This window comes from Cucurbita pepo, chromosome LG04, assembly GCF_002806865.2.
Source record: "Cucurbita pepo subsp. pepo cultivar mu-cu-16 chromosome LG04, ASM280686v2, whole genome shotgun sequence".
NCBI lineage: Eukaryota > Viridiplantae > Streptophyta > Magnoliopsida > Cucurbitales > Cucurbitaceae > Cucurbita > Cucurbita pepo.
Genome location: NC_036641.1, coordinates 3,917,154 through 3,932,686, shown reverse-complemented (window position 1 = coordinate 3,932,686; position 15,533 = coordinate 3,917,154). Strand labels below are relative to the sequence as shown.

The window sequence follows — 15,533 nt, the reverse complement described above, 5'->3', positions numbered from 1 at the left end:
CATTTTTTAAAAACTTTTTAAACGTTAAAAAATATTTTTTAAATAAATTACTAATATTTTCATCTAAAATTTACCCTAAAGATATTTTAATTTTTTTTTTGGAACATTTAAGGATATTTTTGAGACTTTAGGATTATTTATTTATTTACTAANTTTTTTTTTTTTTTTTTTTTTTTTTTTTTTTTTTTTTTTTTTTTTTAATTCTCTCGAATTATTTAATCATAAATAAAAGATAAAGATAAGAATCTAGTAACCTGTTGAGTTCCGATCCAAGCTCGAGTTTTCCGTTCTCTTCGTCTTCATTCAATCTGTCTCGTAGCGTAAGCAACCAAGCAATCCCCCGCCATTTCCTGCAACTTCCATCGATATTTCTCCGTAATTTCCCCTATTTTGCTTCCCAGTTTAAATTCCTCTCCAGTTTCCGCTTCCTTTTCCTTCCCTTTGTTGTGAAACCGCCTTCAATTTCAGTAATTTCGTCAAATTTGAGGGGAAGAACAAGCATTAGAGCAGCTGAGTCTGTGTATGACGAGCGCTTCGGAGTTGTTTCACAGTCGGAGGTATAGATTGGGTCGCACAGATGCGGATTTAGGGCTTGATTCTGAGCCTCCCGATCGGCATCTTCAGTATCAACGCCGCCATCATGGTCATAATGGCAATCACCGCCGCGTTTTGAACGCATGTGGTGCTTTCCGCCGGTCCTCGCTGCAAGAACGCCGTCAATCTCCCCGGTTTTTGAATCCTGTAAGAACAAACAAATTTGACAAACTTCTCTGTTTGTGTTATTATCGCGTGCGGATTATTTTTCTTGTTGTTCTTACTTCGGAAATGATTTTGACTTCGAGAAATTTATATTAATTGGCTGCTAATTGTTGGAGTTGGAGGAACTGTTCAAATTTTATTTTGATTGAATTATGTGTTTGTTTCTGACCTAACAGTGTTTATAAACTGTATAGCCAATTAGGAGGAATATGTTGAAAAGAGCATTATGCCCTAATTCATCAACTTAAGTTCTTGGTCTGAGAGTACTGTTCTTTTCCACCTAACCATTGACTTAAGTTTTTTCTGGATTTTGGATTGATCTAACAAGAACTCTTGTCCACCCTGCTGTTAATTCAGTGATTATTTTCATTCTTCAATGCTAATTCTGTTTTCATATTGCTGTGAAATCCTTAGAACCAAAATAAATTAAATGACAGAACTAGGTTTTGAAAGTGATGACGACTAAACTCTCCAAAATTTATAAGCTTTTAATGCTACTTGGCTATGAAGTCTTGATTTAATTGTGGTTTTTCTGGGTTGTTATCTTGGACTGAATGTTGAATTCAATTAGTTTGGAGGTATTGACACTCCATATCTTCTTGTAGCTTGCTGTCGATCGATCGCCTGCTCAATCTGAATCGGGTATAAGCGTTGGTTCTAGAAATAATATCAATGCAAATATTCAGAATAGCTTGAGGCCTGGGTTAAGTGGGGATTCCAGATTGCCAGGCTCTGTTTTACTTGCAAGAGAAAGGCTTTTCGAGAGATTGAGAGGCGCCTCTTCACCAACGATCAGGTTAGTTGCTACTCTATTATCATGTGCTTGTTTAGACTGCTATACATAAAAGTTTGGGAATTCAATTGGAATTGTAACGGCCCAAGCTCATTGTTAGTAGATATTGTCCTCTTTGAGCTTTCCCATTCGGGCTTCCCTTTAAGGTTTTTAAAACGTGTCTGTTAGGAAGAGGTTTCCACACCCTTATAAAGAACCGCTTCGTTCTCGTTCCCAACCGATGTGGGATCTTACAGGAATAGTCCCTCCTAGAGACATAATCTTTATACCTATTGACGCGTCATGAGTTTGCCTGTGGCATCTTTCTAGATTTTGGTACGATTATGACTGCTATGAATCTGCTTGTATATACCCAGAAAATAGGATCCAATTCCTATAAATTCGTACAATTTCAACTCTCTACGAACTGCCGAGCTATCCCGTTTCATCTTATTCTCCTAGATTTATATATGGATATTGTTTGTTCATCTATGTGTTGAAAAACTGGAACGGATCCCTGCTCTGTCATAACTGAAGTGGTTTATTTATCAGAAATGGTCTTGTTGAAGCATTGGATTGGAGTCCAGAAATTTCAGCAAGTCGATCGCAGATGATATCCCTCGAGGATGCTGACAGGTTGCGGTTGGTTCCTGCAGTCAGCAAGAGGCCCCCTGGTCTCTCACAGGAGGCAATCAACTGCTTACAACTGGAGCGTTTTATCGACATAGAGCATATCATTGACGATGACTTGACGATGATAAGAACATCAAACGATTGTAGCATATGTCTAGACAGTTTCATAGATGGAGACAAGCTCATTCATTTGCCCTGTAAGCACAAATTTCACCATGCTTGCTTGGAACAATGGATTCGAACTTGTGGTGAATGTCCATATTGTCGACAACGTATCGTTGTTAACTAATCTTTTCTAACACGTTTTGCAACTCGGGATTTCGTGTATGTACAAAGGTTAAGACAGTTGACCAACAAGCATCAGAAGTTGTGGTATTAATCCCTCTAAGTTGTGAGTTGAGACCAAATTGTGTGGGAATTTTATGAAAGATGTGTGTAGGATACTATATGTTGAGAAAAGGATGGTTTTTTTTGTACAAAATGAAAAAGCAGTCGCGTATGTACTCTAGTTAAAAACTACCACTGCCATTCAATTTGATTTTTTTTTTTAGCTCTAATGTCATTATTTTCCGTATTTGAAGTAACATATAAAATAAACAATTAAAAAGGTACCAACTCGTCGTTGTAAGTTATGTTGTTTCACGTTTGCTCTGTGTCACAATCACTCTTGCGGCAGTGGGACGGTGATTGTGTGGCATTTGTTCAAATTCAGTGAACAAGTCAGCCATGAGAAATTTGAACGTCATGGACAATGTTGACGTTTTCTCGGGTCTCGAATCACGTTTGCGAGAATTGTTTTCGAAAACATGAGCAAGGATAGATTTTTAAAAGAGAGTTTGGTTCTCGACCCCCTCCGTGGCTATTGAGCTTCTACGCACCCCCACGCCTCCTTGTAGATTCTCATTTCATCCTTGGCCTAGCAGTTCACAGACTTGGGTAGCTAACTTAGCCTACGCTATGGTAATTGATATTGAATGAAGAATTCTCTCTATCAAGTGGGGACAACATGGTGGGTGTTAGCTTGCTCGTCATCCATTGGAGGTTAGCTGATGAACCTGTCACAAAGGCCATGTAATCACCCGAGGTTGGGGGGGAACAACCCCCTGTATGTGTCAGTGCCGCTTACTACCCGCATGATCAATGTTCCCCATGACGATTCATCGTGTAGGGTAATCCGAACTATCAAGTTACACATCCCTAACCAGCCTCACGCCTAACTCAACGGTACCCTATCCGAGTGAAATGGGAAATGGAAACTCCACAGACACTGTACCAGCTGTTATCAACCTATGCAGTACCTTTGTTTACCAAGGTTGTCATGGTGGTCTTCTACGTCCCTAAGGCAGTTTGGTGGCCTTGACATGGATTCATGGCTCCAGGTTTCACGTTCCGACTCTTTGAGTCTGGTTCAATCGGGAGCACTAAGGCTATATCCTCTGATCGTCTTTCACGATTCTAATACACTCGGACTACCAGAGGCATTCCATCTTAGGTAATTGTCTAGTCAAACTAACTTTAACACCCTAATCTTGGTTTGTTTTCACTACTTACACTCTACCGGGAGAATCATCCACTCAATCACCTCGAGTTATTGTACAGTAAATCATGCAAACAATCACATATACTCTACGGGTACTAACATCCATCAAGCACCCAGAGCACAGATACACAATTTCCATCATCCGTATCAACACAATTATGTACAAGCAGTAGAAAAACAGTCCATTACATCATGTGAGGAGTTCAGTTATGCCCGTAATAAGAGTGGTTATTCTCATACTCATCCAATCATTCTAGCCACAAGGCAGGTCGAATTTATCCACCTAGGGTTTGGTTTTACTAGCATGTATGCATGCGTTACCGAGCGATCCCAATAAGTATTATTTCCTAGAATCTGTGAGATTACTTACTTTATTTTCGCACGCACTCTCGAGTTTGTTTTTCGATTAGCATGAGGCTTCCAATTTTTTGAAAACTCTCTAGTACGTTCTCGGTCAAACAAAATTAAGGTTAGTATCAAAATTGGAACTGAAAGCGGACAAAGAAATTTCAACCGAGCCAAGAAAGAGCTCCCACACACCCCTATGTGCCCTCACGACACTTTAGGAGCATTCTCCACGCGTAGGAGCTCATGTGTGGGCAGTTTAGTCAGCTACCGATTTTGAGCCTTAGCAAGCGTGGTTTACCTACAAATATTTTGGGAGTGACATGTAGCGTGCTCGGAGTGGTTGAGAATCGGGTCGATTCAGTCAAAAGGTTGGTGCGCGGATCTTAGGTCAAATACTAATCGAGTCGAGCTGACTCGCGACACGCTTCATCGCCTGAAGTCAAACATGCTTCTCCATTCCATGTTTGATGCATGGGAATCACTTGGTCGAATGCGCTCTGCCGCCTAATATTCTACACGTGTCACTTGACCTTCTTCCCTACAGAACCGTCTTTCAGGACACGTGAGATTTCATAACTTCTTGCATTGAATTCGGATTGAATTAATTCCTTCACCAAGGTCGTAGAGTTTTCATACATTTACACGAAGGTACTTTCTTAATCTTTTTTTAGATATCAACACGCTAAAATAGTTGCCTCAAACTTAGGGTTTTGAACGTTCTTACCCATTCTTGGAACTCCCCTAAACGTTGACCACATCTAGGGCATGCCTATCACGTGGCCGTTACAAAAAAGGATATTTTTGGGGTAATAAAACCAACACCAATGAAAATTTACGAGAATATCAATCGTAAAAATAAGATTTAGTGATACAAAAAACGTAGCTTAGTTCTTCGATTCGTGATGAATTTATGAGAGTTTTGCTCAATTGCTTTGGGGCAGATGATTATAAATGAAATCATGGCTTCAATCTAGAGGAACCCGCGTCGAGAATTAGGTAATTTTCGATTTTTTAAAGTTTTTTTCTCTACTCTTTGGCCAAATAAATTGTTTCTCTCCATCGAATTCATGAACAATTGCTCGTCTTGCAAACGTGCACCGCCTAATCTAATCGTGGGTCATTATCGCTGCTCGAGAGGAAAACAAAATATATATATCCTTTTTGCACGATGGTTGGGGTTTGTATATGTACTATAAGCTGTTAGAAAAATTACGAGTTCAAAACGATTGCAATGCAAAGAGCGTAGCTAGACTATCCAACCGAGGTATACTAAATGATGAGATAAGCTTAAATGAAGTAGATTACTTGAACTCAAGCTCGTATGAGCTAGCTCATGTGACCTTGAGCTCAATGATTAAAATAAAGCTCAGATGAGTTAGCTTGTTCGAGTATGAAACGAGACCCCTATACTTAAAGATAAGCACAAGTTAGAGTTGACAAAATTATATATAAGACTATAATGATGCATATGGATTTAGTTGAGCTGTCCGAGTGTTTTACCATAATAGGAGCTGTAATCTATATCCTACGAGATTGAGATTTTAAATATATATCTATAAAAAGGCTAAGACACATGGCATATAGAGTTTTGAGAAGAAATTGGACGTCGGTGTAGTGCCGGTCACACCAACCCCGATGCTTAAATTAGCTAAGAAAATTTTGAGTATAGCAAGGATTTTAGGAGTGACGAAAAGCTTACGTTCTCAAGATCGAAGATAAGTATTTATATGAGAGCTCTTTACTGTTTATTTTCTCCCTCTCGTAAATTAAAGATGAACCATACCAGATTCAACACGGGTTCCACAAATTCACGTCATGTTTCATTGTGATGGTCGACCTCATCCCTTGTCGAGGGTGAGGGAGTGAAATTGAGCTTTAGCTAAATTGCTTCTCCTCTTCTTTGCTCGGTGGTTCGATCCTTTTATTCTAGCTCGAATTTGTCCTCCATTAGACTTAATTTCGTTCCTAATTTCTCTTATAACTAGAATTTACACTAAAGAGATCGAGTCAATTTACCCATGGTAATTTTTCAAAGTCTATTTGAATTACTTTTCAATTTGAAACATTTAAAATTATTTTATTTTCACCCATAAAATTTGGTAAATAAAAAAAAAAAAACCATTTAAATTCTCACCATTATGACAGTCTTCCATGTCCAGGATTTGGAATCCAGATTTAGCATCTAGTGGTCCCCACATTTCATTATAGCTCTTAAAAGTGAGAAATAACATGATCATGTAGGAATGTCGGGACCACCAAATGTCAAATCATAGTCATGAAATATTACAATAAGCTATTAACTAAAACAAGGTTTAGCCGAATAAAAAATTAAAATATATAATTTAAAATTGGAAAATTAAATGTTATAATAATTTGATGTTAAGAATTACTTGATTTGGTAAGTTTTAAACAAAAATAAATTACTTGTGGGATAAGTTATGTTTAAAATTAATCTAAAATAAAACAGTTTTATATTCAAATTAAAATCCAAATTATTTCCATATTGATGATTGGATACACAATCACAACTTGGGTACTAAGTTTCTCTTAGGAAGACCAAGTCAAATTATTATTATTATTATTTTTATTTTTTTATTTTTTTTTTTTTTAATGAAGATTTGGTCATTGCTGCCCATAATGGAAAAAATATTCTTTTTTTTTTCTATAAAATTATAATTACTTTCCAAAAAGCTCATAATTTTTCCTGAATTAAATTCCAAAAATATGATAATAAATGCAATTGGGATTTTTAAAAAAGAAAAAACAAAAAGAAAATGCCAAGTCTAAAAAAAAATGTTTTTTTTTTTTTTTAAATTTTGACCTTTAAAGTTTTCTATTTTTAAATATAATTTTTTAGTTTTTTAATTGAATTTTGAAGGGTATGGTAAAAACATGTTTTTTTTAGATTAAAAAATTATATACCGTGGGGTAAAATAGATAAAAAAAAATCACTTTTTTTTATTCTATTTAGTATAATTATGGAAAAAAAAAATGAGAGTAAAAAAATAGAGACAGAAAATTAGGAATAACCTAAAGTGAAAAATATATGAAAGAGGAAAGTTGTGAATGTCACAAAAGGCAGTTTAGAATTGACCGTACAACAGTAAAAATTGAACTTATTGAGTTACAAGGCTGACAGTAAATTTAAAAAATGGAGTCCACAAAAAGGCAGTTAAAATTGACAGTAAATAAGTTTGGGAGTCTACAACAGTAAATTTAGAAAATGAGTCCATAAAAAAAAAAAAACAATAAGAATTGACTCTAATAAGTTCGGGAGCCTACAATGAAAATTGAACTTATTGAGTAAAAAGATAAAATTAGATAATCGGGTATTAAAATTGTGAGTCTACAACGAATGATCGAGAGTAAAAATTGAAGTTATTAATTGACGAGACTGATAGAAAATAGAGTCGGAGTGACTCGTAATGCTAGTTTACAAATTCAAACACGATTTTAAGGCTCAAAACTTGTAATTTAGGATTGAAACCAAAAGGGAAAGGTTTGAAAAAGGAAATTTTTTATAAAAATTTATAGATGGAAATTGGAAGAAAGGGAGATGAAAAGTCAACAAAGGGCATTAAAATGGAGGATGAAGGGTATGAGAAAAACAAAATTGGACACTTTATTTACGCGTTAGTGAATCAAAAATGGTTGCAATTTCAGTTTTCCTTCATCCTTTCCTTCTAATCACGCGGTTCTTCCTCCTTTTCTTCCACTTTTCCTCTCCCCTTTAACCCAATTTCGCCTCTTCTCCCAAAAAATTATTTCAACAATAGGGTTTGATTGTGTGTTCATTTGGAGCCCATGTTGCTAAGATCGTGCTATCGGCCGCTTGAGCGGTGTTTTGGGCGGTGGGCTGGCGATGGGCTGCTCTGGCACTCGGATTTGAAGCCTCATGCCTCTGGTGATTACTCGATCGCTGTTGTTCAGGCTAACTCTTGTCTTGAAGATCAGAGTCAGGTTTTCACGTCCCCTTCTGCTACTTATGTTGGTGTTTATGATGGCCATGGCGGCCCTGAGGCTTCTCGCTTCGTTAATAAGCATCTTGTTCCTTATATGCACAGTGAGTCTCTGATCGAACGCGTTTTGGTAGATTTTAGGTTCTGTTTTGATTTGATGGGAATATCTCTGGTTTTCTGAACTTGTTTTGAATATGAACTGAATCAAATTGTTGGATGAAATGGAAATTGTTCGTATGAATTTAGGTTTTGAGTTTATGTTGCAGAGTTTGCTTTAGAACAAGGTGGGCTATCAGAGGATGTTATTAAGAAAGCATTCAATGCTACTGAAGAGGAGTTTTTGCGTTTGGTGAAGAGGGCTTTGCCTGCTAAGCCACAAATTGCATCTGTTGGATCATGTTGTCTTGTAGGTGCAATTTCTAATAAGAAGTTATACATTGCAAATCTTGGAGATTCGAGAGCTGTTCTTGGCCGTAGAGTTTCTGAGAATCAAAGAACACCCGTCGTTGCAGAACGATTGTCGACCGATCACAACGTCGGCGTCGATGAAATTAGGGAAGAGGTTGTTGCACTTCATCCCGACGACGCTCATATCGTTGTCTATACTCGTGGAGTTTGGAGGATAAAGGGCATAATTCAGGTCCATTTTGTTCATGAATTCGTTCTTGTTCGACTCGAATCATTAGAATTCTCTCGTTATAGTTTTATTGAATGTGATTACTGGTAGCTATCTAGTGTCTCAATCGCACTAAGCAACACGTCTAAGACAAACATGACCATGACACGTATCCTTTTGACTATAGGTTTCAAGATCAATAGGTGACGTCTATTTAAAGAAACCCGAGTTCAACCGGGATCCAATATTCCAACAATTTGGGAATCCTGTTCCATTGAAGCGACCGGTAATGACAGCCGAACCATCGATCCTAACACGCGAGCTCAAACCACAAGACTTATTCCTGATCTTTGCATCAGATGGCCTCTGGGAACAGCTGACTGATGAGGCTGCTGTGGAGATAGTTGTCAAGAACCCAAGAGCTGTAAGTTGCAGAGTTCTTCCTTCCCATTCATGTCATTTACAAAGCTTTCTAAACATCACACTTTCTTTTAACTGATTCAGGGAATTGCAAAGAGATTAGTGAATGCTGCCTTACACGAGGCGGCGAGGAAACGGGAGATGAGATATGCTGAGATAAAGAAGCTCGAAAAGGGTATTCGACGTCATTTCCACGACGACATCACGGTCATCGTCGTTTATCTCGACCATAACAAAGGCTCACGTACGAGCCGAGCAAAGAACGTCGTTACCGGGTACACTAACGCACCTGTCGACATTTTCTCGGTTAATTCAAACTATGAGGGTGAGGAAAAACTTCACACAATGTTGTGAAAAATATGAATTTATTGATACACAAAGAAATAGGAGGCAATGGTAGGTAGGGGATAGAGAGAGTTGTTGTAGATAGATAAATTTATATCACTAATTGCTGCTGCTAATATAAACCAACTTCCTTTGATTTTTTTATACTCAAATATAACCACTTGTTTTTCTTCGTTTTTTATTGACTTTTTCCCCCGTTGACTTGTATGAAGTTGTGGAATTCAACAATGGCAGCCAGTTTTGTCCTTACATCATCTCTTTTGTTTATCGGTTTTCTATAATCGTTGGGAGTATTTCTAATTTATATCGGTCGTCTCGTACTAGAGAAAGGTCCTCTTGATGCTCTAATGCCTATATTGGATATGGACCGAATTGTCTCACGATGTTTTGAACCTAGCTCATGTACTGTTTTAATGGGTGTATTAGGGAAAGGTCCTTTCATGCTCTGACGCCCATATCGAATATAGACTGTAATGTTTCACGATGTTCTGAACCTAGCTCATGTACTGTTTTAATGGGCGTACTAGGGAAATGTCATCTCAATGTTCTAATGCCTACACTGGATATGGACTGAATAGTCTCATGACATTCTGAACCTAGCTCACGTACTGTTTTAATGGGCGTACTAGGGAAAGGTCCTCTCAATGCTTTAATGCCCGCATTGAATATGGACCTAACTGTCTCACGACGTTCTGAACCTAGCTCACACATACCGCTTTAATGGGTAAACAAACCAACTCTTAGAAACATACTTCAGTCCCAGGTGGCAAAGAGCTGACATTGAGATGTCAAACCTTGATGTGAGCTCTTGGGGAATATCAAGATGTTATCAACTTTTATCAATTGAGCGGTTTGGCCTACGAGACATTGTAGATTTGCAATGCATTCATGAGGTTGATCTTGGTCGATTTTTTAACGAATTGTCAAATTAATCTCATTTTTAAGAGTTTAAAAGTTAGAATTTTGAGGTTCGATAAAATCTCAAAATTTAAAATTTAATCTAATCATATCTTCAGCGCAAGCTTGCATTGTTCATTGCTATGACCATTTCTTTTCTTGCTTTATATGCTTCAGCAACCTGCGTTTCTCTTCTTTCGTTATGTGTGGGTTGAGATTGCAAAGGTTTGAGACGAAACTATTTGCATCCTCCCAGTGATTTAGTTTACAAAACGAGTCTACTAGAGAGTTGTATGTGTTCGGATTAGGCTTACATCCATTCTTGATCGTATAGCTCACCACATCAATCGCCTCTACAAACATCGAGTCAGCAGAATAGCTTGCATTGAAGGCATTATACGTAATTACGTTTGGGACAAGCCCGAAATCCTTCATTTCAGCAAATATCCTCGACGCCTCTTTCATTTGACCATTCCGACAATAGGCGAAAATTACGGTATTAAACAAAATGATATCAGGCTTTATTCCTTTCTCAATAATTTCCCTCAAAATCTCCTCCGACTTGTCTAAGTTCTCCGAGCGACTGTACATGTACATTAGGCTATTATAAGTAGTCAAGCTCGGAGTATAACCGCTATCCTTCATGAAGTTTAAAATTTCATTCGTTTTCAAAACCATCCTTCTCCAACCATAGATCGAAACCATGGCATTTAGAGTCCTTAAATCAGGCGAAAAACCGTGCTTCCTAAGTTCGAAGAAAGCACGCTCGGTCTCCATCAAAAGATCCCTTTTACTATAAACCAAAACCAATGTCTTCAAAAGCACAGCTTGAGGTTCAATAATGCTGGCATAGATTTCCTCAGCAAGTGCAGACATCCGCCGGATCTCTTTGCCATTGGCATAAGCATGAAGTAAAGAACAATACGTTAACTCATTAGGTTTACACCGACCGTTCTTCATTTCGGCGAGCACTATCTCCGACTGCTCCCAAAGGCCTCCCCGAGCCAAGGCTGCTAAAACGGTATTGTACATCAGCAGATCGGGAGCGAACCCAGCATCCAACATTCTTCGATAGATAGCCATGGCTTGGTCGAACAAACCACATCTATTATAAGCGCTTATTAGAGTGTTGAAAGTGTCCCTCTCAGCCACAAAACCTGCCCTTTTCAATCTCTTTGAACACTCGTGAGACCTCACAATTCATCCCGTTTTGCCCAAACACTGTCAAAAGTGTGTTCCAAGTAACAATATTAGGCACAAACTCGCATACCTTAATCTCCTCGAAAACCTTCATCATCTCCACGAAATTCCCCCTCTTACCGTGCAGCTTAATCAACACATTGAATGCGCATATATTCAGTTGGCACCCTGCAACTCATCTCATCAAATACTCTCATCGCACAATCGTCCTTTCCCGTCTTCTCAAAACCAGACAACAACGTCGTGTAAGTAAAAACATCAGGCTCGATCCCCTTCTCCACCATCTGTCTTTTTAGCTCCATAGCTTCATCTAACAAACCGTCCCGTGCAAAAGCTGATATCAATGAATTGTAAGTCACGATACTTGGCGCAAAACGGCTCGATTCCATCTCCTTCAAAACCTCCATCGCTCCTTAGGTCGTCGAGACTTCCCATACACATCCAACAACGCATTGTAAGTAACCTTATCAGGAATAAACCCAGCTGCTTTCATTTCTTCAAACACCTCTGCTGCTTCTTTATACAATGACCCTCTGCAACAACTGCTAATAAGCATATTATATGTACACAAATCTGGGGCAACCCCGAAACTCTTCATGCTATCAACAATGGCAGCAATTTTACTCCAAGGCATACCCATTTTCCCATAGGCATTCAAGATGATATTATAAGTAATTAAAGTTGGTGTATAACCTTCTTGTTCTAGCTTGTTAAACAACATCACAGCCTCTCTATATCTACCATTGCTAGCATAAGCAGTTATCAAAGAAGTATAAGCATAAATGTCAATAATTAGTCCATTGTTTCGAAGCTCATGAAGCAAAGAAGCTGCAAAAGAAGCCCGACCCTGTTTACCAAGAACACTAATAATCACAGCAATGACAGAGCTATTCAAAATCGATGCAAAATCCTTCTGATTACGCAAGGCTACTTCATTCTTATTGCGAAACACTAAGCCCTTGATTATCCCCAAAATGTCGAATGAAACAGATTCAGGGGTGAAATTAAGCTCTACGGGACTGGTTTCAAAGAATTGAAGCAAAATTTCGTTAAAATAGGAGGAATCTAATTCTGGGTTGAGTAAAGAATCGAGAATTTGTTTACCCTTGGTAGAGAGACGGTGGTGCGACCATGGGTTCCCGCGGGATCGGCCTTTTCGGGTGTGGGTTCTGAAAATGGATTTGGGGTTATGGGTTTGAGGGGAAGAGGGGTCTTGGTGGGGATGAAGGATGCCTTGGAGAAGAGGGGCTATGGGGGATGATGGGGAAGAGAGCGGCTGCGGCTGCGGCGGAGGAAAGGATAGTGTTGTATGCGGGGAAGAGGGCGAAGGGGGCTGGTGGTGGAAGACGGAGATGAGGGGTTTGGAGGGCGGTGGATTGGGGAGGAGGAGGGGAAGAACAACCTTATCCGCCATTTTTAGCCACCGCAGAGTTTCGCGGGGTTTAGAATTTTGAAGTGGGGGTTTATGTGAAGTTTTGATCCTTTTCGATTGGTTGACCTTAATCGATGTTAAAATACTCTTGAACTTTCAAGGGTATTTATGAAACGATACTAACGATTTCCATCCAAAACTAACAATAAGGTATTTTCAAGACCTAAAAGTTTAAGGGTAGAGAAACTAAAAGTTACAGTGTCATCATACCTCCAATGGTTTAGAATAGGTAGCCACAACGTGTTGATCGATCACATCGGGCGAAGCTAAGTGCAAACCCAAGTGCAAAATGGTAAGCATGTAGTATTAAAAAGTGAAAGATTTCCCAAACTAATGAGCAACAAAGATTTGAATATAATAATCCCTACACAAATCTCCAACCAAAGTTCTTACAAAAGCTTTCCTCTGTATCCACTACTACAAACAAAAGGGCTCTGAACGCCAGGATTCAGTGAGGAATAATACCTAAAAGCATCCGCATCAACCGGATTTGGAGACTTCCACAACAAAACAACACACACAAAGTTCATCTTCATGGACTCAACTGAAGGTCAACTGAAGGTCCCCAGATCCCTATTTTCCGTACTTCCAATCATTTTAGAAAGTGGGGACTTATCAATCCTGCAATCTCCAGAAACCCAACTTCATCTTTCCCTCCGAATATGTTCTTCAGCTTCTCGTCGCAGATTATGACTTTTTTGTCGCTCGGTTTCTAAAACAAAGATGAGCACAATAAAAAACAAAACAAATATTGAAAAGAATGAAGAATAGAATCAGAAACAAAACAAAACAAAACAAATCGACTCGACTATGGGTTTCTGTGCTTTGAACACCTAATTTCTGAGAAGGCCACTATCATACAAATTTTCTGTCTCTTTGTGAAGTATTAGGCAGCATTTAATGTAAGAGAACTCAAGGAACTAAAGTATATATCGCCAACATGCCCGAAAAATGATGACCGTGACTCAATTTAGGGTTTCCAAACTAGGGTTCCTGTTTTAGGTTCTTTCTTTTCGAAATCCAGGTCCCGTTGTTTCCTAGGGGAACATTGAGATATTGGAAGGAGAAAGCAACTTTTCAGAACCGCCCTAGAACACAAGCAAAAACCCGCCGATGAGCGAATACCATTATCCGGTGACTAAACGAAAATATAAAAGTTTCCATAATCCATAATCCTTAGCCAACTAAAGTTACAAAAGCCAGGGCTGAAAAGCACGCTGAGGAAACCCCAACAACTGCTTCAAGAGGAATAATTATAACATTATGAAGTTAGAGAAAACGGAATCTATGTGAAGAACTCAAGTAGGGATAGAAATGTGGGAAGGAATAAAGAATTAGAATTGGTTGACAGAGTTGGGGAGAGTTTATGAAGAGTCAAATAAGAAGAAATGCCTAACGAGGAGAGAGCTCAATGAATGGTGGAGGCTGGTAGAAGAATCTGTGCAGACATTATGGAATGAGTCTATGGTAAGTGCACAAAGAGAAGGTATTTATGTTCAAGAAATATTGCACTAAAATGGGTGGATTCAACTTCAGAGATAAATGAAAACCAGAGAATGAACAGAAATTTTGCTAAATCTGTTCTTAGTCTTTGAAAACAAATGCACAAATCAGAAAAAAGTTAACCATGAAACTCCGAAGCAGCAAAATCATCTTGAAACCCCTCATAAAAGAAGAACTCTCAACAACAAGGATATCAAATCTTATAGAATTACTACCCAAATACCAAAACATCTTCAAAACAATGCACTAATAGTGGTAGAAATTCATCCAATGGTCATTATAGCGCAGCCCAACAAGAACACTCTATGAAAATTTAAAAGACAACAAGACATTTTCATATGCTAATACATCATAACTCGGAACAAAACTCCCCTAATCTATCGTCAAATGAAGAATTAAGAGTCGTAGAAATTAATCCAATGATTATCGAAGCAAATTTTAAACAGAACACAGTAAGAAAACTCTAAACAAACCATCCAAGGTCTTGTTCGGAAATGAGGGCTTCAGACATCATTTCAGAACAAGACTCTTTCGTCACGCAAGCCGATACATCATACGATATCCTCAGAACAGAGCAAAAACCCCTAAAAGTGGTCACCGAAAAACCTATTCTCTAATTAACTAGTATCACTGAAAGACGAAGACGAGGTGAAAGGAAAACAAACATGGAAATAAAGAGACAAGGAAAAATGAAAAACAACAGAGGAAGAGAAATTCTACCTGAAGATTATGCTCTTTAATGTGAGCCCAAATGACCTTAAGGGCTTGGGTACGGGAAATCTCGGGAACACCGACAAGCGCCTGCATCTCCGGAGAAATCCGCTTGGGCTTCATGATACCTCGGGGCTGGCGTTGGGAGGCAGTGGCCTGGTTGGAGGTAGAAGCGAAGGTAACAGTGCGGGCGAAGTGCAAATTAGACGGAGGGAATTGATAGGGATGCTTGACGGAGGAGGGGGTGGCGGAGGCTCTGACTGTGAGGAGCGACAGTTCGCCGGAGATGAAGGTGGAGACGAAAGCCATGGCCGGAACTGACGACTGGAAGTGTTGGGTGTGCCTGTGCGCTCGGTAACTGGATAGAGCGAAGGTGAAGTGGTGAGACCGAGAAGCTC

At 38.8% G+C, this 15,533-nt stretch overlaps 3 protein-coding genes and 1 pseudogene across 3 annotated transcripts; 2 read left to right on the top strand and 2 right to left on the bottom strand.

Annotated features, from left to right (window-relative positions):
* The first annotated feature begins 393 nt into the window (after positions 1-393).
* LOC111792297 (probable E3 ubiquitin-protein ligase RHY1A) lies at positions 394-2,672 on the top strand. The gene is made up of 3 exons (XM_023673670.1): positions 394-741; positions 1,365-1,555; positions 2,084-2,672. The coding sequence occupies exons 1-3, from the start codon at positions 523-525 to the stop codon at positions 2,451-2,453; spliced, it is 780 nt and encodes a 259-aa protein (XP_023529438.1). The 5' UTR covers positions 394-522; the 3' UTR covers positions 2,454-2,672.
* Positions 2,673-7,667: 4,995 nt separating this feature from the next.
* LOC111792246 (probable protein phosphatase 2C 63) lies at positions 7,668-9,573 on the top strand. The gene is made up of 4 exons (XM_023673601.1): positions 7,668-8,115; positions 8,278-8,651; positions 8,815-9,051; positions 9,132-9,573. The coding sequence occupies exons 1-4, from the start codon at positions 7,857-7,859 to the stop codon at positions 9,399-9,401; spliced, it is 1,140 nt and encodes a 379-aa protein (XP_023529369.1). The 5' UTR covers positions 7,668-7,856; the 3' UTR covers positions 9,402-9,573.
* Positions 9,574-10,430: 857 nt separating this feature from the next.
* LOC111792128 lies at positions 10,431-13,133 on the bottom strand (annotated as a pseudogene).
* A 92-nt stretch (positions 13,134-13,225) lies between these two features.
* On the bottom strand, positions 13,226-15,533 carry LOC111792129. Its single transcript, XM_023673462.1, has 2 exons — positions 15,145-15,533; positions 13,226-13,633 (listed from the first exon to the last, which is right to left on the bottom strand). Exons 1-2 carry the CDS (start codon positions 15,442-15,444, stop codon positions 13,514-13,516), a joined length of 420 nt encoding a protein of 139 aa, XP_023529230.1. The 5' UTR covers positions 15,445-15,533; the 3' UTR covers positions 13,226-13,513.